The sequence below is a fragment of the Convolutriloba macropyga genome, chromosome 12, assembly GCF_964194025.1.
Source record: "Convolutriloba macropyga chromosome 12, txConMacr16.3, whole genome shotgun sequence".
Classification (NCBI taxonomy): Eukaryota; Metazoa; Xenacoelomorpha; order Acoela; family Convolutidae; genus Convolutriloba; species Convolutriloba macropyga.
In genome coordinates, this window is record NC_134479.1 from 46,220,958 (window position 1) to 46,245,515 (window position 24,558).

General features: G+C 36.0%; 1 protein-coding gene across 2 annotated transcripts in view; it reads right to left on the reverse strand.

Annotated features, from left to right (window-relative positions):
• LOC142350862 (uncharacterized) overlaps nucleotides 1-24,326 on the reverse strand; it is a 100,984-nt gene extending 76,658 nt beyond the window's left edge. Inside the window, exons 1-11 of one of the 2 annotated variants that reach the window (XM_075402848.1) lie at nucleotides 24,103-24,326; nucleotides 23,930-24,010; nucleotides 23,797-23,865; nucleotides 23,656-23,724; nucleotides 23,448-23,585; nucleotides 23,012-23,377; nucleotides 15,551-15,876; nucleotides 14,530-14,743; nucleotides 13,063-13,766; nucleotides 2,474-2,959; nucleotides 1,919-2,160 (exon numbers count right to left, since the gene is read on the reverse strand). In XM_075402848.1, the coding sequence (XP_075258963.1) occupies nucleotides 1,919-2,160; nucleotides 2,474-2,959; nucleotides 13,063-13,766; nucleotides 14,530-14,743; nucleotides 15,551-15,876; nucleotides 23,012-23,377; nucleotides 23,448-23,585; nucleotides 23,656-23,724; nucleotides 23,797-23,865; nucleotides 23,930-24,010; nucleotides 24,103-24,275 (2,868 nt within the window). In that variant the 5' untranslated portion in view covers nucleotides 24,276-24,326. The remainder of the gene's footprint in view (nucleotides 1-1,918; nucleotides 2,161-2,473; nucleotides 2,960-13,062; nucleotides 13,767-14,529; nucleotides 14,744-15,550; nucleotides 15,877-23,011; nucleotides 23,378-23,447; nucleotides 23,586-23,655; nucleotides 23,725-23,796; nucleotides 23,866-23,929; nucleotides 24,011-24,102) is intronic. The other variant, XM_075402846.1, reaches the window with a different exon arrangement.
• Nucleotides 24,327-24,558: the final 232 nt, after the last annotated feature.

The following is a 24,558-nucleotide window of genomic DNA, read 5'->3' on the forward strand; positions in this document are numbered from 1 at the left end:
GCAGTACCTTCAATCAGAACGAAATACCCTCAGTTAAGCTTAGCGCCGCTAATTAAAGCACTCTGTAATTTTTAGCGGAATAAGTCATTCTGAGTTATGCGAGTCACATGAGATTAAAAATTGAAATTTTTCAATTAAAAATTATTAATTTTTAACGAATAAAAAATTATTAATTTATAACGAATTTTTAACGATTAAAAATTTTAACGAAAGCTCGGATGTGATTTGACAAGAACGTAACCTCTTGGTCGTAAAAAGAGAAACAAACAAGAGAAATAAGAGAAAAAAACATTCCAGGAAGCTAATATCAATAGCAATAAGTATTAGAGATTGTAGCTAAGTCTAAGAGATGTTAAAAACTAATTTCAAGTAGCCAGCATCTAAAAGTGGGCGTTCATTTTATCGTCTTTTTATGTTTGATTTCGGTATATGATAATAACTCTGTTGATTCCAGGTTATTTTGCTGAGCAATAGCTGCTGAGAAGCACTTTGAGCAGAATGAGAGAAGCGTGAAACAAGCTTCAAACAAGAAGTCAAAAAGATTTCAAGCAAAAAGTTGAAGAAGCTGTAAACTAAGCAAAAGAAATTTTCGTTAAAAAAATAACAGGAGACTTCAGAATTGACTTAATGTAGAAACCAATTCATGTCAGAGCTAACCTCTTAATAAGTAAAATAAAACAATAAGCTTTAATTATTCCAAACATTATGAAAATTGCCGAAAAATAGCCGCCATTGATTCCCATAATTCCGATTAGAATTATACGAAGAAAATGGAAATCATAGCTGGCAGATTGTCAGAAAGTAAATAGTTTCCTAGATCTACAGTCTCAAAAAAGATCGCAAAAACGGACCAAAATAAAACAATTTAAACTAAATGCTGAAATTGTTATACTTTGATTAACAATTTATTGTTTAACTTTTTAACTTATTGCTGTTTAACTCAATAACTGTTTAAATTATTGCTGCTTCTATTATCTTCCATTAGAAACCTTTAAATAGTGATACGCACTCAATTCACCTTCTCCTTTAATAAAAAAAACTAAAAAAGCAAAGTCAATTTCAGAGCGAGGAAATCATTTATGAGAGTCAGGTAAGTGGCGTATGACCAAAAACTTGATCACGCGAAGGATTAAAAAACTCGCCATTAAAAGTGAAAAAAACGCCATAAACGCAATTCATTTCAATGACTTCATCTAAACAACAAGTACCTACTAAAACAACATGACATTTTAAAAAAAAATCTTGAAGCCAAATCATTAAAAAATAAGCTCTTGGACTAAAACTAAAAACAACTTGGACTAAAAATCTGGAAAAAATGATTAATTTTTTTAATATCAGAAAAGCACCTCAATCCAAACAAAAATTCCTTTCAGCCAATAGGGTATCCAGATGCTCGCAAAACAATAGGCAAGTCATAATAGGCTAATTCAAACCATCGATATGAACCTTTTTGAAGGTTCAAATATGAACCTTCAAACCACTACCAAAAGCAGCCTAAAATTAAAACAAAATATTAACCAAAAAAATTAAAAACTGCTTTAAAAGGCTTTTCATTTTTTTTCACACCTCAATTTCTCGCTTTCTAGAAAACAGCGATATGAAAAAACCACTCTTTTCGCTCCACTCTTCATTCTGTTCAGCAACAAAATCCCTCCAAATTTTTTTACGTGTTTCATTTCCTGCTTCAAAATTCACTCCAATGAAATTGATTAAAAAAGGACTTCTCCAATACTCCTCTTCGAGTCGTAAAAAAGACAGCGCCCCAATACAATTCAAATTCTTTGATTTGTATAAAAAAGGAGAGCGCCTAAATAATAGCCGTTTGAGAGGCTGACAGCGGCTATTAAAAACAAATGGAAGAGTATTACAGTTGCGTGACATTCCAGAAGCCAAAAAATAACTGGACGTTTCAACTTACTTGGCGAATACGATTAGCCCCAGGACCACAATCGGGCGAATCTGTTTGGAAGTAGTGGGTTGTTGACGTAACGGGATGTGCACCAAAAGCGGGCGTTTCTCCCTCTCTGACTGAGTTTGAAGCACATGAGAGACTACCTGACTCGCCTCCCTTACTTGTACTGTTCTGCTTTGTACCGAGATTTGAGGTGTTGATTGCCGTAGCTGATCTCAGGATAAAACTGGCACCGTCAACTGATCGGTCTAAAAATCATTTTGGGAACTTCAGTTGAAATTATATTTTTTCCTAAAATGAGTTGAAATTAAACTAATTTTAGGTTTTCTTTCACTTGTTTCAAAGCATAACCCGATAAACCTACTTTTTAAGATATAATCGGTTCAAGACATTCTCAGTTCAGTTCTGATAAATGTCCAACCTGTTCACATTTGTACTAATCCAATCAAAAGAAGACCTTATCCAATCAGAATCATAGATACTTCGGTCTTGAAAATTTATCATATTTATCTTTGATATGCTCGAGATCGGCCGGACAGATTAAAACCAAAATTAACTTACCATAACTGTATGTCTGATTTCTCGACTTCTTCTTGCAGTAGTACAAAATTCCTACCCAAATGAAGGAAGTGACGACAACGCAACAGACTACAATTATGATTATCACACCCACAGCGACGCTCCAGGGCGAACCCTCGCCAAACCAGTCGAAAAAACCCGAATCATCGTCAGATTTTTGAGGTCGTTGTATATCTTCGATACTAAACACTCGGATAATGGCCGTGTCTTCCAATCGCCCAACTGTATTTTTAACTTCACATTTGTATCTTCCCTCATGTGAAAACTCGACACGTGGAATCACCAGCATATCTTCCACAGCCATGAAACCACCGGTCGAGCTTCCGTTTTTGGAAAAATGAAGCAACTCGTCGTTCCTGTACCAGCGAATGTCTGGCTTTGGGACACCCTTACTCTGACAGGCTAGCGCAACGCTTCCGCCAATAGTGGCATCGATGTTAGACAGTTTCTGGAGGAGCACAGGCGGTTCTAAAAGTAAAACATCTGAAAATTAACACTGTGATGCTTTTTTAATAAGCATATTCGAACAAACTAATATGAGCGTTTGCTCTTGATTTTGACGACCAAATAAAAACTGATAAAATAAAGGACAGATAAAATAAATCGACTAACGTCGGACAAATTGCTCAAACGACAAAGGGGTAATTTAATTCAGAGGGGGCTGCAGCCTAGATAAATATTAATGGGTTACTAGGGTTACTAGGGAGGACCTCCTGCGTATTAGACTTAAGCAATCACCACTCGGCTATCAGTTCCTCGTAATATCTTATAATACAATCGCTTTTGATTTAGCAGACTTAATTTTCGAATATGAGCAATTCAGATCACGCAAATACCGAGAGGTCAAGGATGAAAAAGTGACCAAAAAAGTGAAATTGAAAGAATGGTCTGGAGCAAAAGCACAAAAAACTCACGTAAAAATTTTGCATAAAAAGCGTGCTTACAATAATTGGTTTGAACTTCGTTAGAGGGCAATTAATAACACAAAACATAAAAACATAACCGACTAACGTCGGGCCAATTGCTCTCAAACGACCGGCGAGCGGTTGGCTTCGTCAGTAGCTAGCCACGGGGGGGGGGGGGGGGGGGTGCACCGGGGACTGATGAGGGGCAACACTCGGTTGTGGGGCAACAGCGCGGTGGGGGGTGGAAGCAATAGAGGGGGTGGGGGTCAACAAGGGGGGGGGGGGGGCGTCTCAACCTCTAAGAACCGCCCTTCACACCGTAAGTATAAGTATAAGTCTCCAAAACAGTTTGAGCTGAAACAGAGCTGAAAGGCTCTAAGAGCACTTAATGCCCATTGGGCGCTACCTGTTTATCCCGTTTTTGAGGATGAAAAGTCAAAAGCGTCAGACGAAAAATCGTTCAAGCGAAAAATCGCATAAAAAAGACCGACAGGACTAATATAATTGCTAAACTTCGTTTGAGAGCAATTAAAAACGCAAACATAAAATTCAAACTTTTTCATATCGAGTCTAATTTTCATTATCAACGTTGAAATTAACTCCTTTCGCAATGCAAACCTGCTAAAAGTCAAAATGTCTGACATGTTTGCACATGTCATTAATTTTTTTAGAAAAAAATTGGAGTCAGTGGTTCCTGCAAGGAAAATGAAATAATCATGCATATGAAAAACAACCGACAAACGTGAAATTGATCGCTTGGTAATAGCTCGCTTAAGTTTAGTGAGGTATGAAAACTAGGGCACGGGAAAAGGTAAGACCCTTGACACCATAAATTTCAAATACTTCGCACAATAAATTTCAAGCGTTCCTAAGAGGCGTCGGTGAACTTAGATCCCAATTTTTCTCCTATAAAGTAAAGATATAGTAAGATCACCATTTCTAAATTTTCTCTCAAAAAGTCACATGCATGTTTTATTCAAATTTTCAGACCATTATATACCAAATTTACATTATTCGAAAATCATTCGCTAGTGTTCGGTAAAAATTGATCAAAACTTCACAAAAAAGTCCTAGACGCCTTGCGGTAAGCTTCTTGGAAAAATTATAGTGAAATCAATTACAAGTTTTTGGAGATCAATTAAAAATTGACTTTGAAAGGGGGGAGAGCCATTCTCGAGAAAAAGGTAAGTGATGTGTGACCAAATATTTAATCATGCAAAAGAACAAACTTCGTTCCAATAAGAGTGAAAAATGACGTAACAAACGCAATTCAACTCAAATTGCATGAATTAATGAAAAAAGTAGAATTGAAATTATCATGATGTCATGTAGTCGTAACAAAAATCTTGTCCAAATTTAAAAAATACGCGAACGCCAATAATAGCTCCCGCTATTGCTTCACAGCTATTAGACACTTGAACGCAACTGAACCTACGTACAAATGGCATGACAATCAGAAGCATGGAGATGTACGCAGCAAAGAAAAGAAAGATTTGTTGATTCAGTTGGTCTTTCTCGTTGATTCAGTTGGTTCTTCAATTATCAAAATATTATATAATCATGTCCGAAAATTGAGGCCTAACTAAGTAAGAATGTAGTTCTGGGAATCTTTCAGCAATCCGAGCTCAGCCTCAATGGCAAGCGTCCTCAGCTTTGAGCACTAATTTGCTCAATCTTCCCAGAACTATTCTAAAATATACGTAAGAGCTTACTAAAGCTGTGCTTCGGGTATCAAAATTTACACCCGTTATTACGGACCAACGTAAAATTGATCAATCTAAAAATTGCATAAAAAAGATCAACAGGACACAAAAATGGCAACAAACTACGTATGAGAGCACTGAAATACACAAAGGACGTAACGCGTTCAAAATCAACGGTTTAAGGTGTAAGAGTAATACTGTTTCACGATTTTTTTTTCAAAATTTACAGAAGATTCAAACTTAACACAAACGGTTCATTTTTAACACGGGCGCTTCCAGGAGCAAAGACATGAGCAGCAAAATTCTCAATATAAAAATTGGCAATATTAAAATTGGCAATTATTGGCAAGCATTTTTTCAAGACGCAATACAGTTTTATTGAAGAGTTTTCAATCTTTTTAGTTGTTTTCGTGAGTCCTCTTCTAAGGGGACGTCAAGATCAATAAAGAACCATAAGAGCCATCTGCTGTTTTTACAAGGGCACTGATACCCCTTGTAAATAACTGCCTAAAATTTTATATCATTCAACAAAATTGAAGGAAGGAAAATTATCGAAAAAAAAACATGATTAAGAACTACCAAGAGCAGATATAGCAGTGATAGCCGATATTACCTTTCGATATTCAAAAACACATTTTTATCTTTAGTTCTCACGGTAGGAGCGATTCTATTTAGCTGATTTCAAGCAGTCATGCCACATAGGAACCAATGGACACCAAATTAGGCCCAAAAATTCATTGCATGAAAATATTTTCAGACAGATCTTGAACTCGAGTGCTCCCAAATCAGACATATAGACTTAACAACAGCCGAATGACCTATTTTAAAAAAAAACTATTAAATGACCGATTTTAAGTTCTATGAGAACATCTGCTAAACTATCGCCACTTCACATTAGCTTTGAAGCAATAAATGCCGACTGTGAACAAAAAGGGTTGACCATTACATTCAAAGTCTCTCGGCAAGAATCTACACAATAAAGACGATCGATTGCTGAATGAAAGTGCAAAACAGTAGCATATAGATAGCAAGATACAAATAAACTATAAGCTGATTTGAAGTGACGGTGGCTCAACGGCAGTAACAAAAATCTTCACGATAGTAGGACAACAAAATTTAGTTAACAAAATTGACAACTCTTTTATAGCTAAAAAACTATAGAAAAATGAACTAAAAAGAAGTCAAAGAAAGAGTTGAAACTTCATAAAAACTCTCACTCTGCTTCAACAAAAATTCTCCTTTAAATGTATTCAATTTTGAGCTCCTTTTACTGCTTTGGCATGAATAGAATCTCCACACAACCTTGGGTTAAGCTCAAAATCATTAGCAAAAAGTGTAAACCACCGTTGAAAGATAGCGCCCACACAATTCAAAGGCATTAATCTACTCAAATGCCTCAATCTGTAGAAAAAAGTAATGATAACTCGCTCCGCTAAAACGTTCCTATCTATTAAAATTTTTTTTGCAATTTCTACTTATTGACATGAAATAAATTAGAAAGTCTGCATTTGTTATTGACAAACAAGAACAGAAGACAAAAAGACACAATCGAGTGGTTTTTAAAAGATAATAATTATACATCAGATACAAGGAGGCTCAGATATGTGCGTCTGCTTTCAATTTTTCGACCCCGCTCAACCACGTTTTTGACATAATTGTCTACCAACTGAAGAAGAGATAGAGCGTTCCAAAACTTCATATATTGTTCGATAATTGGTGTATCCAATTCTAAACATCGCTTTAAGCTCAAATCACTATCCAATTAAATGATAACTCATTTGAAAACCGATGATACCTGTCCTTCAGACAAACAACAAAATCAAAAAAAAAACGACGAAAACTCAAGTCTACTTATTTTTACAAACGGATAAAACTTTTAAAAAGTCAAAATAGCATCAGATTAACCAATTAACTTAAATTTCTCCAAAAAGATATGGGACATGTGTTTATTGAGCATAATTAACAAACAGACAAAAAACAAAAAGGGCAAAGCTAAAAAATACATTTATACTTTTTTGCAACCAATTAATTTCAAAGTCATAAAACCATCAACCGAAATCATTGACTGGCCCCATTTATACCTTCATACGAAGCCATTGAGACCTTTTATAATCCAGAATGTAATAAGGCTGCGAAAAACTAGTACAGGCAAAAATCAAAAATGAAATTAAATTCTGCGAGGAAACATTGTCGAAACCTATCAAATCAAAATAGATTCACCAAAATAATTAAATAAAAAATCAATTGCGCCTTCTTTCAGCGCTCTCAATGCGTTAATAGGCTTGTTATTAAATTGCCATTAATGTGGAACAAGACCTCAAAAACACAAAAACTGGAAAATATCAAAAAAATTTTAAAAAAAAAGTCGAAGCACAAACGCCAAAAACTATAGTTTAAACAATTAAACAGCAATGAAGACCACATTTCAGTTAACTGGAAAAAGAATGAGACAATTATTTTTGCTAAGACTAGGTTTTAAAATGGCATTAAAACAATTTTTTTAAAACAACCATAAGCTTCCAACTGACCATCAGTAAATAGATAAAAATGCTACTGCTTAGAAAGCGATTTGGACCTGTCATCATGGAAATTATGTCGTAAGACTAAAAAATAACGAATACAGGCAGAACAAAATTTCTCAAACAATCTTACGAAAACGGTGTTGAAGCCAAGAAAGCCATAAGCTGTTCACTGAAAGTATCATGCATGATTAGTGCCCTTCGTTTGCAGTAACAATTGATCTGTAAATAATTGAGCATGAATTTGAAATTATTCAGGTCTAAGTAGCACAAAAAGACGAAAATTATTTTTTGTAAAAAAAAGTAGAGCAAACCATTATAAGATTTAAAAAAATTGAAGAGTAACATTTCAATTAGATCGAAACTGCCCTGCTTTTGCTTCTTGTCCATAAAAACAAAAACGTCTTCAAATTTTACCTAAATTCCTGATTTGACATAGATAATTTTAAATGAAAGTTTTATCAGCGAGTTACGTTAGCGAAAAATCAATAGGCACCGACTGTAAGCATTAGATAAGTAGACACATGCATAAGACTACAAAAAAAACCTCAAATGCTGGCAAAATATAATTCAATAAAATTTTACGAGTAGACGCCTGCATGAGACTACAAAAAGAACATCAAATGCTGGCAAAACAAGAATTCAATAAAATTTTAAGAGAACATTTTGTCGCAGCCATAAATGCCGTGAGCTTGGCTCAATACGCAATATTTTTTCATGGGACCCAACATGATTATAGATGAAACTTTTCATCAGTTGAACTTTTAAATGCAGTTAGTTTTGCCTGTAGCTGGAACGATAATTGCAAAAATTAACGATGAGACCAAAGATGGCGAACCAAATTTTTAATATATCAAAAAATAACGACTTAAATTAACAAAAGACCGCTAAATTGTTAGTTCCAGAACAATTTCTTAGGAACCGGAGGTGAAAACAATTTCTTATCTGATAAAGGAATTATTGTTTCAGCAATTTTAACGACTGAATACCAGTCAAACTGGACAAATTGGGCCAAATAAGAACAATGCAATAAACGAAAAGAAAAGGCTAAATTTTAGCCAAAACAGTTTGTTCAAACAAATTAGCAACTCTCTTTTCTCTAGGAGTATAATCAATGAGACTATTGTTAAAAATTTTGTCAAACTTTTAGCAAAAAATCATCAAAACTTTAACAAAAATATCGATAAATGTGAAAAAAAACGGAAGTCAGGCTAACGTTCACAAATCTTTAAACCTCCATAACTCCTCAAAAAACTGAGTTGATTGTTTAATTCGAAACTCTACGCTAGACAAGCTTTCTAATGATACCAATCAAAAATCTACGATCAATATTTCAGTCGGCGAAAATTGACTGAACAAAAAAATCCATTGTGCATATAGTTCCTCCCACAATTAAGTGGGTCGGAACAATTTAGTGCAAATTTGGTAAAATTCACAAAACACTTTCAAATAAAAATAAGAGATCAATTCTGCTTTCAAATAAAATAAGGTTCGATGATGTGTGAACGCACAAAGATTCAACCCCTCTCAATCCCAATCTTAGCTCCACTTTTTGATGACTAATTCTCGCTCGAATTTGTTTGTAGCTCAGAACGCTTCCTGGACAAATAGTATTTCCGGTAAATAGTACTGCGAGTTGTCAAAAACTAGAGAATACCAATAATAGCTCTACTGATAGCTTAGATACTAAAAAATGTGAGCCAAATTCGTTTTCGGAAAAACCATGCTTATATCAAAACTACCGTAGCATGCCGGAACCTGAACAAGAAAGTTAAAGAAGAAACATACCACTCAGATTGCCGGAAAATAGCCGCCATTGATTCCCATAACCCAGATTGAAGGCACAGGAAAAAGAATGGAAAAACCTGATTGATGTAGAAAAACATTCTTAGTGCAAACTATTTTGATTTAAATCCGTAGTTCGACACACTCTTGCTTCTCAATGAGAAGATAAAGAGACTTAAAAGAACAAGGTCAAGTAGCAGTCATCTAAAATTGTCTTCATGGATTTATCCCCTTTCTTATTTTGGTTTCCTTTTTTGATACTGATTCTGTTCACTTTAGATTGCTTTCCTGAGCAACTGCTGTTTAAGCCCTTTGAGCAGAATGTGGACGAATAAAACTAGCCTAGAGAAGTCATAAGATTTAAAGCAAAATGTTGAAAACCTCTCAACTAAGGTAAGTGAAACAAATTTTTTGCAAAACAAACGAATGAAAAACTTAAAACGACTGTATCTGACCAGCTGGTACAATGAAAGTGAAATTTGATCCAATTAAATATACCTGTTAGCTCACGCACAAGACTTCAAAGGAGTTAATGGGCCCTCTCGAGATAGAAAAGCTCGAGAATTAAAAAAAAACTTTTGAAATTGAAAAATGCAAAATTTATTGGAAGTTTCTGAATTCCGCTAAGTAAGCTTAGTGGAAATAACTAAGTAATCTAAAAAAAAACAGACAAATTGCAAATTGCTAGCAAAAAAAGTAGGGCCCAACAATTAATCAACCTTTATTTTTAAAAAAAAAAAACAATAAAAAATGAACATACTTTTTCGTGAAAATCAGCCAAAAATTGAACATAGCCGACAAAACGACGGAAAACAGCCGCTGTTGACCCTCTTGACGCACATTGGGATTGAAACAGAAAAACAAATTAAAAGATAGAAATTGACTGTATTTTTTGTATTTGGTGTCAAAATAGTATCAAAATTTAGTATCAAAACTTTTGTATTTGGTATGCAAATTCTGCATACTCGGTTAGATTCTAAAATTACATTGAATTCAGCTTCTAGACCGAACGATATGAAGCATAATACTAAAGACAGTTACCAATCGCTTTAATGAAATTTGATAACCAAATGTACTATGACTTAATGGGCGGGATTTATATGTTTATCCCGTTTCATTTGATTTTCCTCTTTTGACTTTGACCGTGTTTACAGTATTACGTAATTCAATACGTGAAAGAATTTAAAATCCATTCCGTTGCAACAGTTGGTAAAGTAAGTCATAAGTCAAGCGTGAAAATGGTAAATTATGTGAAACGGCAAAAGAGATCAAAAGCTAAAGCGAATTAAAAAGAGAGCGCCTAAATAATAGCCGTTCAGAGGCTGACGGCGGCTATCAAACAAAATAGCGAAAGTCAGCAAAATAGCAACAGTAGCGAAAATCAGCCAAATTTCAACAATAATTAAATTCTTAATCGCTCCTCGATAAAGCTCTGAAATTCAAAAACTCTTATTTAAAAATTATTTTACACTCGACTGTTATTTAAAAATTATTTTACACTCGACTTGATTTCTAATATATGAACAAATGTAAAACGAAAAAGAGCGTCAGACAACGAAACAAAAAAAACATAGCAGGACAAGTCCTGACGAACAATTCAAGAGTTTCCATTGACTAAACAGAAAACTAGACCTAGAACGGACAATGAAGGAATTGGGGAAAAAATTTCTAAAAAAATTCAGATAAAAAAACAGAAAATCAATGTCAAAATGCCGCTAGGGAGAACAAAAAACCACTAGCGAGATATGTAAATTTGATTCTAATTTTAAAAAAAAACTAGGCCTAGAATGAATATGAGTGGATTGGAAAAATCATTTAGAAAAAAAACTGATTCAAAAATTTGAAAAAAAACAGTAAAAACCAAAGTGAAATTGCCGCATGTGAACGAAAAAACCACAATCGAGAAAGCGAATTTTTGTTCAAACATCGTTTTTTCTCTCTACTTTAAAATTAGAGCCAAAAAATTTCACGCTGCAAAAGCACTCGCTTTTTCACTCCACTTCCTGTTTCGGCGTGACCAAAATCAGTACTCCAATTGGAGTTCGAAAATCATGAAAATGTGTGCACAGATCTTAAGATTTGCGCCCCAATACAATTCAAATTTTTTGAATTGTAAAAACAAGAGAAGTCCAATAATAGCCCCAGCTATCGCTGTGCGGCTATTATAAACAAAGCACGACAAGTCCTGACCTACAGTTCAAAGAATTTTGATTGACTAAACAAAAGTAAACCTAAAACTGACTATGAATGGTTTTGGAAAACCATCTAGAATGGTTTTGGAAAACCATGTTTTTTTTAATTTTAACTAAGTAAGCTAAAAAAAAACAGACAAATTGCCAACAGACAAATTGACTAAACAAAAGTAAACCTAAAATAGAATATGAACGGTTCTGGAAAACCATTTAGAATGGTTTTGGAAAACCATGTTTTTTTAAAAATTTTAACTAAGTAAGCTTCAAAGAATTTTGATTGACTAAACAAAAGTAAACCTAAAATGGACTATGAATGGTATTGGAAAACTATTTATAATGGTTTTGGAAAACCATGTGTTTTGAAAAACCATTTAGAATGGTTTTGGAAAACTATGTTTTTTAATTTTAACTAAGTAAGCTAAACATAAACCGACAAATGTTGGAAGAATTGCTCTTGAACGACAGGCGAGGCAATTTAATTCATGGTCTTTAGTATAGATCAATTTTTCTTTACGGGTGCAAAAAAACCTCTCCCCACCGGGATTCGAACCACTGACCTCCCGATCCATGTCCACCCGCACTAACCACTGAGCTACGAGTCACTTAATTTTCCTATGCTGCAACCAAATTTATATTAGCAACAGGCTTTACTTCGGAGCACTAGCGTGAAAAAGTCACTTGAGAAGTCAAAGAATGTTCTAGAAGAAAAGCGCAAAATTGTCAAGCGAAAAATTTGCATACAAAAAGACACACACGTTTACAATAATTGCTATGATCTGCGTTCAAGAGCAATTAAAAACAGACAAATTGACTAAACAAAAGTAAACCTAAAATTGAATATGAATGGTTTTGGAAAACCATTTAGAATGGTTTTGGAAAACCATGTTTTTTTAAATTTTAACAAAGTAAGCTTCAAAGAATTTTGATTGACTAGACAAAAGTAAACCTAAAATGGACTATGAATGGTTTTGGAAAACCATTTAGAAGAAATCAGATAGAAAAATTGAATAATAAGTAAAAACTACCGGGTGTAAACGAATAACTAACGAGAAAGCGAATTTTTGTTGAGCAACCGTTTTCTCACGGCACTAGGGGAGGGAGCGAAAGGGAGGGGGGTCGAGCGCAAACTCTTATTAAGAACCACCCTTCACACCATAAATTTATGTCTCCAAAGCAATTCTGGTGAATCTCATTCTTAGTGTCTGGTAAGCCGAAAAGCTCTAAGAGCACTTAATACCTTACAGACGTTACATGTTTATCCCGTTTTAAGGACGTCAAAAGGGTCAGACAAAAAATTTGTCAAGCGAAAAATCGAATGAAAATATCACAGGACTAACATAATTGCAACAAACTTCGTTTGAGAGCAATTAAACAAGAACACCTTGAATTGCAAAACAGGAACACTGCAAAATAGCTACGCTCAGCTTACACTATTAAAAAAATCCAAAACACTGAAATCGAACTAACCAAGAACGTTGACATAGAAATCCTGGGTCACATTTCCCGCTGGGTTAATGGCCACACAAGTGTACACACCGTCGTCTTCTCTTTTAAGCTCTGTTATGAAGTAGTATTTGTTGCCGTCGTGGTAATTTAGCCTCTTTTCAATAGCAGCCGGAAATTTTCCATTGTGGTTTTTGTTGAACTTAATATCTGGCATCGGATCTCCCCCCGCGGCACACTCTAACTGCACTGAGGGAACGTTAATATTAGCAGAAACATTGCGAGGCAACAGAGTGAAATAGGGTTTCACGTACACATTTAGAACCGCTGTGTCAGAATAAGCAGAACCAAACTCATTGTGAACTGAACACGAGTAGGAACCTTCTTGTGCGTTTGTGATGTTCCGCAACATCACTTTCGATTTCATTATTATTGTGATTTGACCACCTTTAGTTGGAATTTCGTCCACCGTTCTTTCCACAATTAGCTTTTCGCTTTCGTCTTCCTTTTTGATAACTTTCGAGTCGAATGTCCATTCGATCGAAGGACTCGCTGTGGTTCCGCTCGACTTGGCGACACACGAGAAAGAGGCGTCTTGTCCTCTGAGAACCGAGAGTGATGTTGGTTGTGTGACGATGTGAGGTCTGGCTGAAGTTTCCAGACATTTGAGGTATTTGGGGTTGATGCTGAGCAGACTGCGACCTTTGAAGGCTTCTGGATAAGCGCAACTGAAACGAATGCCACCATTTTCAAATATTATAGAAATAATTGTAAGGGTCACAAAGAATCAAAAGCTACCTCACACGACTCAAAAAAACCATCTGAGGCCGGGCTAATTTTCAAAACAGTCGAGCTTTCAGTGGCGGCGGAGGAGAATCGGAGCTGATGCACTTGACTTTCAAAGAGAGTTTAAGCTATCCGAATAAATTATTGAGCAATGAAATTGCCATCAACTAACTTATTATATATAAATACTAGTATTCAACTCGCGCTAAACGCAATTGATTTCAGTTGGCTAAAATTTTTGAATTAGAGCAGTTCCGATTACGCAAAAATCAGGAAGGCGTACATCAACAAATCCACTCTAAATTCGAAAGGGTCAAAGGCAAAAATAGTCATTGTTTGGGAGCATTTAATGGAACATCACTGCAACAAAATATATCAATCCATGTCAATACGTAGTTTTTGGGTGAAATGTCTGCGTCTAAACTATAGATGCTATTTAAATTTCATTTTTTTACTTTCCAGGCAGTCTAAATCTGTGTTAATCTCATTGACAGTATTTTTTCGAATTATTTCCAGCATCGCTTCGCGAAATTGCTAACCACCCGAGCCAGCGCATTTAATAAATATTTCAACGGAACAAGGATACTGAAGAAATTCTTGAAAATCGGCCACCGTTTTAATCATACATTTAATTTATTGGGTTCGTTAATTTTGATAAAATATCTGAAAATTACTGGGAACAAAATAAGTCACACTGAGACTCACATTATGTTGAAACTGGCGTCAAAAAACTTATTCAGCAGCCAGCCTCGAATCCAGTCGGCGTTGCAATCACAGTAGAAGTTGCTGCTGGACACTTCAAAATGACGCAGATTAGGGAACACCGAATCTGTCAGTGCATGTTGGGCCAATGTTGACAATGAAGTATTGCGGAGAGAGAAATATTGTAGTTTGGGCGACAGTTCCGAGAAAATTAACCCTAAATAACAACCCAGGTTTAGACCTTGACTTATGAAAAGATTTGATAATTCTATAGAGCGCGTGGGGGGCTTTATTGACTATAATTAAACGGTCCAGCACCTACTTAAAGTCGAAGTAAAGTCTTTTCATGGTTTAAGCTAAAGTCTTTTTATAGCAAATTAAGGTCGAGCCGGTTTTTTCATGGGTCGAGTTATTGTCTTTACATAAACGAACTCACGTCGTTAACATAAGTTAGTGTATGGCATCGAATTAACAGTCTAAATTGGGAAGCAACTTAATTTTTGTCACAAGCTTTATTGCAATTTTGATTTGTTTTCCTAATTTAAATGAGTCCAGTAAATAAACCATTACGGAAAAAAATTACTTAGATAGGAAATAAACCCCAATTTTAAAAATGAATTTAGGTCGTGATTTGTTCGGTTGTGATAGTGTCATTCCGAATCCAACGGGCCCGCTAAAGCATGCCCATTGCCCGCGTAGCATGGCCAGCTAGCTGCGCACCTCTTTAATAGTCGAAATGGGGTTTATTTCAAATCTATAATTAAGTAGATTTTTTCCGAAACCAAATTTAAATGATTACAACTCGGTAATTAGAGCCACACCAATAGAAAAATACACAATCAATTTTTCATTGAACAAGAGCCGCATATGCGTTTTTGACCTTATCCACAAACTATTTAATTTGTAGTAGCCTCCTAGTTTTAGCATTTGATTGTTGATTCTTGGTTCTGCGAACTCGTGCTCATGCACATTTGCAAACAAAAGTAGCCGTATCTTACGAAAGGTCAAATTAAAATACGCTCACCTGGAATATTTTTGATCGGGTTGCTTGAGAAATTCAGGCTGCGTAGATTTGTCAAGGCGATGAATATTTGAGAACTTTTCTCAAAAGAGTGAATCGAATTATGAGCTAAATCTAAACTCTGCAAGGACACTAAATTAGCGAAGGCACTGTTCTCTATGAATGATATCGAATTGTAAGAGATGTTGAGGCTTTTGAGCTCTGGGGCTGTTCCGACGGCTAAGACTTTTGATATTGCGTTGAAGGACAGATCCAGGTGGGTCAATGCTTGTACATATTGCAAGGGTAATTGGCCACCAAACGTCTCTATTGCGTTGTGGGAAACGTCGCTAAAACATCCACTTTCAAGTAACACTGCCAAATTCGATACAAACAAATTTTACATGAAAAATTATCTGTTGCCACTCTTTTACAACAAGACCAGACTGGGCTTTTTCCGCGTCTTTCCCGTTATAGCCCCCTTTCCAAAGCTTAGGCGGTTAGTAGGAACAAAACTTATAGCACCAATTGCCGTAATTATACCAATGGGTGTCCATAAGGGGGGTGAAAAAATACCCATTTTTCCATCATATGCCACCACTTACTGGAACTATTACTTAAACCCCTATTAATGTGTGAATATGACCATGGGATAATGAATGGTATCTATGAACATCTTAAGATCAGCCTGAGCATGTAATCTGAACAGGAAATTTGATATTTGATGTCAAAGCTTTACTATTTTTAGAATCAAGATTTTTTAGAGTCCAAATGGCAAAGATTGTTCAAAAATTTTGACAACCATGTCTAAATAATATATTGTTGTTTACTTTCGCTCCTTGCGCAAATAGTGAAGACAATTTTAATTTGCGAAACTCACACTGAATTATTTATGACGAAACAGTTTTTATTGAAATGCATGCAACCCAGCCTGGCAAAAGATGTTCCACTTTGATAAACAATTCATCAAATATTTCAATCAAGAATGGCGAGTTTGACGCTGCCACCTTGACTGTGAATTTTTAAACCATCACGCTTGTAAAATTATTAATATAACGGCTTGTTGGAGCTACGATGGGGTGTAGGATATTAGGCGAAAGCTTGATTGGGCGAAGCTAAATTTTTGCAGATATTAGGCAAAAATTTTCAACTAATTTTTACGAAATTAGGCGAAAACCAATCAGAACACTTAAAGACAGTTCTTCAAACTCCACTTGACGCTATCGAATTTTCAAGTGTCTTAAACCATTGCCTGAATATGATTAGCTGACAGAAACAATCAAATGCTATTATATAACCGAAAAAATAAGCATTTCAGCTGCGGCCAATTTATGCAATCATTCTTTTCAAAATTTTTGTGCCACATAACTCAAAATAATTAAAAATAAAGCAATTAATTTTCTGTCACGTCCTCCACTTTTCCACTGTAAATTTAACTAACTAAAACTCTTTTCTCAGATATTTCTGGGGGTTGTCTTTCAGCAATTTTGGTCAAACAGCATTCAAACCTTTCAGGCATACACCTCGAATACCCAAAATGTCAAAGAAAAAATCGATTAACGGTAAAAAAAAGTTCCAGATCTAGATACAATGTCACAGTTTTAGCGAGCCTGCTGAGAAACACTAGTTTCGGTGAATTGTATACAAGTAAAGCTCCACAGTTCTTATCCTCGGGCTTAACCAGTTTATCCTGTTGAAAAGCGAACCGAAAAATCGAATGAAAAAGATTTTTTAGAGTATTATTTTATGAGCAGAAGTATTTTGCATTCGAAGTAATCAACTTATAAAAATAAGTTCTAAAAAACAGTTGACTGCGTGAGGGACTTCGTTTCAAGGAGGCCACGTTTGCGTCGTCGCTGGGGCCAAGTACGACGCAAAAATCTGTTTCCATGATTTCGTGGACAACTCTATGATCGTAATTTCGTGGACAACTCAATTGACAGAGGTTTCAAAGAACCAAGTTTCCGCCACTTTTTTTAAAATCAACTATGCTCAAAAAATGATGCAATCTTTCTGATTTAAACATGAAATTTTGTTCTAAAACGGAACATGTTGATAGTATTTACATTGCGCGGACGAGACGTTAAGCCATTAATTCAAAACACACTTTTCCAGTTTCATCGAATTTATAAATTGGTTAATGGATATAGCCGTCGACCATTTCTAATCTCGGTCTTACAAAAGAATGCAGAAGCAAGTAAAATTAAATGCCCAACGACTTCAGTAACCCAAGAATTTAATGCCGAGAAGACACATGCCTCTTCCGCTTTTATGGGTTATAATGAATTCAGCAACTGCACGAGAATAAATGGTACATTTTTTCAATTAGACTCAGGATTTTGAACAATATTAAATAAACTTAGCGGTAATTATTTCCTTATGCTCAAAAGATCACACTAGGGTAAAACTAATTTGCTGCAAGAAAGAAAACACTTTCAAAGGCGAGGCCAACTTTCGTATTTTGAGGTTTCAAGTGCTCCAAAATGGTACGAATCGTCTTCAGCTGATTCAAAATTATTCAAATCAACTAAATACCGAACTTGCCGTAAAAAAAGAATGACAAATTTTGTTTTGCTATTAACTGCAAATATTGATCCGTTAGGCCACAAAACGTTAGAAAAAAACGGGCACATTTAGTTTGTTCTGCTTTTGATAACGCCGCACAAATTCGGTTTTGAGTGAAGTTATTTATTCAAGTTGAACGCACGCAACTTCAAAGGTGAATACAGATAGCTAGAGCAACTTCCAAATAAACTTCGTGTGATTTCATAGATGTTAAATATGAATTACTTCAATTATTGAATGTACCCAGAACATTATTATATTTGAGAAGTTAATTTTGTTATAAAAATGACCTGAGGTCAATAAAAAAAATTGATGAGTAAAACTAACTGTTAAAAAACACCCAACATTACCCTGGAAACAATACTCTAAATGTTCTGAAATGAAATTTTGCTCGCGTGATTCAAACCACCCGAATAGTGGGGTAAATTAATTGGATACAAAAACTGATGAAAACCGCACGACCCTCTAATTATGATTGCAGCACATAGCTGGATATAACCAGCACGCGTCGAAATACTTTGTATTTTGTGAAATTTCAGTCCACAATAAGCACTGGAAACAAAACTTTGACCTATCAGCATCGTTCGTCAAAATTTATAATATCAATTTTTTATTGATAAACAATTGCTGGACAATGAGCTTAAAATTCCCAAAACTGGCAGTGAAGATAAGAAAAAGGCTTGGTTAAAAAAACGCTAAAAAAATTCACACGAAGCTTTAACTCTTAGTTTATGCGTCGAGAGTATCTGAACTATAACCTGTCGCATAATTTAACATTTCAACCAACATTTTTTTGAAGAATTCGAAGCTATGTTTGATACCCCGATGACAAGTATAGGGCAATGTTAAAATTAAGGAAGATAAAAAGGGGGAGGGGGCTTTCCAAAATTTTGCTTTATTTGCTTATATCATCTATCCAATGCCCTGAGCCTCATTCTTGCTCAAAAGGTATTTTGAAAACAACTATAGAAAAAATGGCCCCCGAACATTGGGTTTTGAGATATTGATTTAAAAAATGAGTGAAACGGTTTGGAGAGAAGTTGCAAAAATGCTAGAAAAGTTGGTCGCCTTGTGCTACCATATTACTGCTTCTGTTCCACTAGTCTATGGCTCGAAAAAAAAACTTTGGTTTTGGATTTTAAAAAGTATTTGCATCATCAAATCCTTAAGAGTACGTGTTAATTTGATTGAATAAGGTAATTAGGCTCATTCGTGTTCTTAACGGGACAATTAGTACATAGCCAATAAGCATAGACCTATTCACTCAATTCATTTAGAACTTAGTTTCAGCAAGGGGCATCTAAAACTCTTTACAGACTTACCCTTTTCTATTTTGATTGTCTTTTCAGATACTAACTCAGTTCATTCCAGACTTTTTCGCTGAGCAACTGCTGTTTAAAAATGCTTTGAGCAGAAAAAGCGAAGAAAACTGAAAGATGACATGTCTTTTATACATAACCAACTGAATGTTAGAATTTGTTTCAAAATATCATCGCGATATTTTGACCGCTAAAAATTTAACTGGGATGCTTTATTAATGATACACTTCGTTATACAGGAACTTATCGTCATTTCGAATAAAGATACGCTATTTACGATCAATAAAATTGATACCGCAAAGCAGCTATAACTAACTGCTACTGAGAGCAAGAAATGACGTCAAGCACATAAAAGCAGTTGGAGAGCGGCAAGATAGGATGAACAAATTGCCGCATGACAAGGAGAAAACAGAAAATAAGCGTCAGAAGACGTACCACACGAAACACAACAGGACATGTCCCGAAATACAATTCAAAGAATTTTTTTAGACTTAACAGAAAAAGAGACGAATAAATTACAACTGAGGTTTTGCAAAACCATTTAGAAAGTTAACAGAAGCCAAAAAGCAGCACCTGAACACGAACCACTCTCCAGAAAGCAAATTTTTGTTCGAACACAGTTTTCTTACTCAACTAAAAATTCAGATACAAAATCACAGGTAACACACTGGCTTCTTCGCTCCACTTTTTAAGCGTGGACAAAATCACCAATCTATTTTTACTTTAAAACATCAAAATGAGAAAACAGCGCCCAAAAACAATTCACATTTTTTTGAATTGCATAAACCAAGATCACTGCAATATAGCTTTGCTGAGCTTACAATTTCGCATTTATATTTTATACGAACTTTTAAGCTGATTAATTGTTTTCCTTTTAGCAGTAAATTATCTATTCCGCAGTTTAAACTCCAAATGAGACGGATTATATATGCTAAAACCAAGACGTCCAGGATGAAAAGTCAGCCAAAAGTTCAAACCTGTCATTCTTAAAGTGTTCTGACAATCAGCTGTTATAAAAAACTCATTTTCAGCCTCTGATTTAACCAGCTACAGAATAGAATTGGTTCAATAAAATTGGTTTAACCCCGCAATCTGAAAATATAAACCGATTAACGTCGCACAAATTCCTCTCAAACGACAGGCTGGGCAATTTAAATCAGAGGGTAGGCTGTAGCCTAGATAATTTTGAAAGGGTGCAAAAAATTCATTCCAAGGAAAGGTTCGAACCCTCGACCTCGAGCGTAATAGACTGAAGCATCAACCAGTTGGCTATCAATACCTCACAATCACTTTCGTTTTAGCAACAAACAAGTTCCGTGTAGGAACAATTTAGGTCACGCAATAATCAAGAGGACAATCAATAAAAATCTCCGAAGTGAAATTGAAAGAATGCTCTAGAACAAAGCAAAATTTATGCATGAAAAAGAAACCCATGTTTACATTAAATGCTTTGAACTTCCTTCAAGAGCAACAAAGCATAACCGACTAAAGTCGGGCGAATCGCTCTCAAACGACCAGCGAGCGGTTGGCTTCGAGTTGGCTGCACGGGGTCTCTATGAGAGCAATTAAACAAAACTGACTGTCCGACGAATTCCTTTCGAACGACACTGACGGGGGCTCAATTTGTTTGAAGCCTGTTTCAGTCGGAGTCGAAGTGGGGCCAATGAAATCCTCAAAATGCAAACAAATTTTGGCGAAAATTTTATTAGACTATTAGGAGAAAACTGCTGCCAAATGATTTCAGACTCATAAATTGCTAACGACAAAGCACTTTATATCAAGTAACTCAGAAAAAGCCAAGGATGTAAACGTCGATTGAGTCAAAAACTTTCATCAAAAGCATTAAATACAGTGTTAGCATCAAAGACAATCCTTAAAATATTCAGTTTCTTGTGTCAAATCAGTAGTAAATAAACATAACCGACAAACGTCGGGCAAATTGCTCTCAAACGACCGGCTGGCTTCGTCAGTAGCTAGCCACGGTATAGTGAGGCTAGCTTTAGCTTAAATGGAGGGTGTGAGGCGAGCGCAGCGGGGACACAATCTCGTTCGCCGGGAGGACACAAAGAGCGTACGGAGTAATCAGAGAGTCAATAAAGAACAACGAAGACAGAGTCAACGCCCCTTTCAGTCTTCCGGAGCTGAAACAAGTCTTGCGCGACATGAAGCCATGGATGCCCTTCAAGAAAAGAAGAGAACATTGTTAGTAGCCGTCGACTGTCAAGCAGCATTCGACAGAGTATGGAGAGATAGACTCCCTCTGGACCTCGCGCTAATGGGACTAAAAGGAAGATGCTTGCGATGGCTTAGGGCTTGGTTGTCAGACCGACTTGCTGCAGTCCGCTGGAACGAAGAAAAGCAAACCTAGGCATTTTGCACAGCGAATGCCCCATGGAAGCCCCCTTTCGCCTCTTTTGTACTGCCTGTCAACTTCGAGACTACCGGAACCTCAGTTCCTGAAGTCATGGTCAACCAGTAAGCAGATAATTTGACCCTGCAAGCCACCGGAACGAGGCCCGAAGATTGGAATTGGAGCGATTGGAATGCAGAAAGCACTGGATTCAGTTACAGAGTGGCCGAGACAGAACTATGTGGAAATCGCAGTTGAAATGACAGCTGCCATGGTCATTAGTTTAGATCCCAGAGAGACTACGGGAAAATCGACACCAAACCTGGAGATGCTCAGCGAAACCGTCCCCTATGAAAAGAAGACAAAGATTTCGGGGTGGAAATTGACAGCCAGTTACGATTCAGACCATCAAACCGAACCTTTCAGCCGTTCAAACCGAACGTCTAGAAACGTGCAACAATCAAGCAGCAAGAGTAATATTCGGTGCCCCCAGAGGATCACCTGCAATTCAAACATGCGCGGAACCAGAGTTGAAAACCCTCATACAAGACCGAGAAGACAAAGCTGCCAAGCTCCTTGACAAGTGCATAAAAGCCCCCGAAGGTCAACCCCTCAAACAAATGGCTAGCAAAGAAGTGATGAGACGACTCGTAAATTTTCGGTAAATCACATGTTTAGAGAATAGTAAAACGCAAGGCGCAAACAGAAAAATACCTCTCGGCTTTACCTGTTTATCCCGTTTCCGAGGACAAAAAATCAACTGCTGAGATGGAAAAACGATCAGACAAAGAGTTGCTGGGACGAAAGATTGCATAAAAAAGACCAGCAGGACTGATATAATCATAATTGCTACAAACTTAGTTGAAGAGAGAGAGAGAGAGAGAGAGAGAGAGAGAGAGAGCAATTTATAATCTTGAGATAATAACCTCAGTGCTCGCCTTAAGGTTATTAAAAACAAAAAATGAAGATAAAAACAGGATAAATATCATTTTTTTTCTGTGTCTTTGATAACTTATTTCTTAAAAGTTATTAGTCTTTAGTTCTAGACACCAAGAAGAGTTTTCAAATGAAACAATGGCGTTAGCCTTCGATACCACAGAAGTAAAAAAAACTACAACTTTAGAAGTGGTCTGTCATGAAATTCTCACAAAATATAGCAAAAACGATTCATGTTGATTTCCAACCGTGCTCTAGATAAACAATTCAACTGAAACTTTTAGCAAATACATGAGGTAAACGGAGTGTACTTACATGGAAGTCAAATTACCAAGACCAAATAGGGTGTCATTTTTGAACTGCTTTAGTTTATTGTTGCTGAGATCAAGATACTTCAATGACTTCAGGTGGTAAAATGTTGCACTTCTCATGTTCCACAGAGCGTTTTGACTCAAATTCAACACAGTCAAGTGACCCAGTCCTTTGAAGCATAGCGATTCCAGGAAATTGATTTGATTCCTGGACATATCTAATTGCTGCAATGGTTCTAGACGACTGAACATGGATTGGTTCTTGGTTATTGACGTCAGACGATTCCCGTCCAGCTTCAAAATCTTCAATCGAACTAACGAGCTGAAAGCTCCGAGCTCGATAGCTGATATCTGATTGTCGCTGAGGTACCTAAAAGTAATAAAGTATGTGAAGATATAATCCAGAAAACTGTGATTACTTTTTATCGAAAAAAACTTACAAGATCTCGATAACTTCGCATCCTTCGAAATCTTTCGTACGAATCTTGGATATTCTGTTACCACTGAGGTCAAGTTCGTTTAAATATGGAAACTGCTGGCAGAGCTTTGGAGGAACTTCAGAAAATTTATTCGAGGATCTGAAATACGACACAATTTACAATCACTATCACTTATTCCATTGTATCGTACATCAATTAGCTAACTTACAAACTGAGGTAGATAATAGAACTATCTTCGGTTCCGGAAAATGATGTCAACGAGTTTCCAGACAATTTTCTGAAACAAGTTTTCATGAAGTTACTGAACAACATCAGCCTAAAATAGTTAAGCGAGCTTAGAAAAACTTACAGAGTCTTCAGGTGTATTTTTGAGAGTACTGAGACAGGGAATGATGTCAGTTCATTTTGTGAAATGGATCTAAAATAATGATTGTAATTGAAAACGAGTTGTTATCAAACGTTCCCTCTACAAATTAACTTACAGAAATGTCAAGGATTTAAATGACATGAGATCTTGAACCAGTGCGCCCGAGATTGTTTGCAATTTATTGTTGTCCAGGAACCTAAAAAAGCATTAAACTTCAGAACTTTCCGGGATATGATATATAGAAGAGACGGTATTTAGCAGCTTTTTCAGAGCATAATCAGAACTAACAAATCTTTGACGCGGTTTGAGCGCCCTTCGATTCGGCCAGCCTTCTGAAGCCTTCCACTGCTGCAATCAATGTAATTGAGGTCACGATTGCAAATACAAAAAGAGCACGAGTCGCACTCAGTTAGTTGAGCCCAACATGACACGATAAACAGAATACAAAAACGAGATCCCATGCATTTCAAGTTTCCATTTAATCTGAAAAAATTTTGGTACTTATCCGATTGGGAATATTTTCTCAACCACACAATTCACAAACAGCAACTCATTAAATCAGGAAATCACTAAAATTTCAGGAAAGTTGAAATTGAATTCAGTGGTTACCACATATCGATATCAAAAACGTCAAAAGAAAAAGTGCCTTTCCCATTATACTCCCCAGCGTAGTGGTCATATAACGTATATCCTCCCATCATTGTTCACATAATATGGAGGGGTGATAATTTTGTGGGGGTAAAA